This window comes from Micromesistius poutassou (genome assembly GCF_964030765.1).
Source record: "Micromesistius poutassou genome assembly, chromosome: 22".
Classification (NCBI taxonomy): Eukaryota; Metazoa; Chordata; class Actinopteri; order Gadiformes; family Gadidae; genus Micromesistius; species Micromesistius poutassou.
The window spans coordinates 6,579,079-6,580,603 of record NC_140292.1 but is presented as its reverse complement, the minus strand read 5'-3'; the positions used below and the strand labels follow the sequence as shown (position 1 = coordinate 6,580,603).

General features: G+C 52.0%; 1 protein-coding gene across 1 annotated transcript in view; it reads left to right on the top strand.

Annotated features, from left to right (window-relative positions):
- The first annotated feature begins 516 nt into the window (after window positions 1-516).
- The window catches only part of rnf34b (ring finger protein 34b), an 8,053-nt gene continuing 7,044 nt past the window's right edge, over window positions 517-1,525 (top strand). Inside the window, 1 exon segment of the mRNA XM_084486265.1 lies at window positions 517-729. Within this exon segment, the coding sequence (XP_084342391.1) occupies window positions 526-729 (204 nt within the window). The 5' untranslated portion in view covers window positions 517-525.

Sequence of the window (1,525 nt, the reverse complement as noted above, 5' to 3'; positions counted from 1 at the left end):
TGAGCGAGCAGTGTACTGTACTGTCCTCTGGCACTCCTCTGTCCCCCTTCCACTCTATTATTACCCCTTCCTTCTTCATCTCTTGCAATTTTAGCTTATATTCATTCATTCCTTCCTTCCTTCATTCATTCATTCACTCACTCACACTGCTTGTCTGGGTGCACCATGAGAACGATATTTTCAACAAGCTAAGCTAGCAGGGGTATAGCGCTCTGCTCATCCCTGCGCCTGGGTTATAAATATCTATCATGACGGTGCTGTCGGCGCTCTACTGTACGGTGATTCACCGTTCTGTACACGCACTCTCTGCACGCTGTTAAACACCTGTTACACACGTTCTCCACACTTTCTCTCATTCTAACCCTCACCATTTTCAGTATTGGGTTCTTGTTCCGGTTCTGAAACCGGTACAAACTGTGTGTGTGTGTGTGTGTGTGTGTGTGTGTGTGTGTGTGTGTGTGTGTGTGTGTGTGTGTGTGTGTGTGTGTGCGTGTGCGTGTGATCCTGCAGGCGGGGGCGTCCTCGATGTGGGCGTCATGCTGTGGGTTACTGAACGAGGTGATGGGGACCGGGACGGTCCGGGCCCAGCAGCCGGGCTTTGGGGCCGGGGCTGGGCCCTTCCGTTTTGCCCCTAGCGCCGGGTACTCTACCTACCCCCCCGCCAGCTCAGGGAGCGCTGGCCAGCTCTGCAAGGCCTGCGGACTAGCCTTCTCCGTCTTCAGACGCAAGGTAAGGAGAAAGGGTGGTGGTGGTGGTGGTGATGGAGGTGGTAGGGATAGTGGTGGTGGTAGTGGTGGTGATGAGGATAATAGTGGTGGGTATGAGGTGAAGGTGATAATGGTGGTGGTGATGGAGGTGGTAGGGATAATGCTGGGGATTTAGGGGATGGTGGTGGTGGTGGTGGAGGTGGTAGTGATAATTGTGGTGGTGGTTTTGATGCAGGTGGTGGTGATAATGGGAATAGAAATGGTAGTGACAAAAGGGGGTGGTGATGGAGGTGGTAGCGATACCGGGGGTGGTGATGGAGGTGGTAGTGATAATAGTAGAGGTGGTAATCATAGTGGTGGTGGCGACGGTAATTATAATGGTGATGGTGGTGATCTTTGTATTGCTACTAGTGGAGTGCTTGAGAAGATCAAAGGTAAATAAACAACTGTAGCTAGACCACGAAGCATAAAAAAGTAACTCTATTTATGTGCCTGAAGGAAATCGAATACAGTATCACCAAAAAACGCTAAACGATGGTCCTGGAGTCAGGTTTCTCTACACGTGGAAGCAAGGCATTACCTCATCACTATCTGCTCTCCAATAGCCATGCAGAAACATAATCAGAACCTCCCCAGGCAGTGGCAGGCTAACGAGGGCTCCACCGGCCACCTGACACCCTTGGGTGCCCCTGCCTGCACGTCTGGACAGAGCAGATAGAGCTGTCCCCTCAGCCAGCCTGACGCCAGCTCCATCACGGCTTGTGTTTGGCCGCCAAGTGATGTTATCGTGGTCGCTGAATAGCACTAGTGAGCTGATC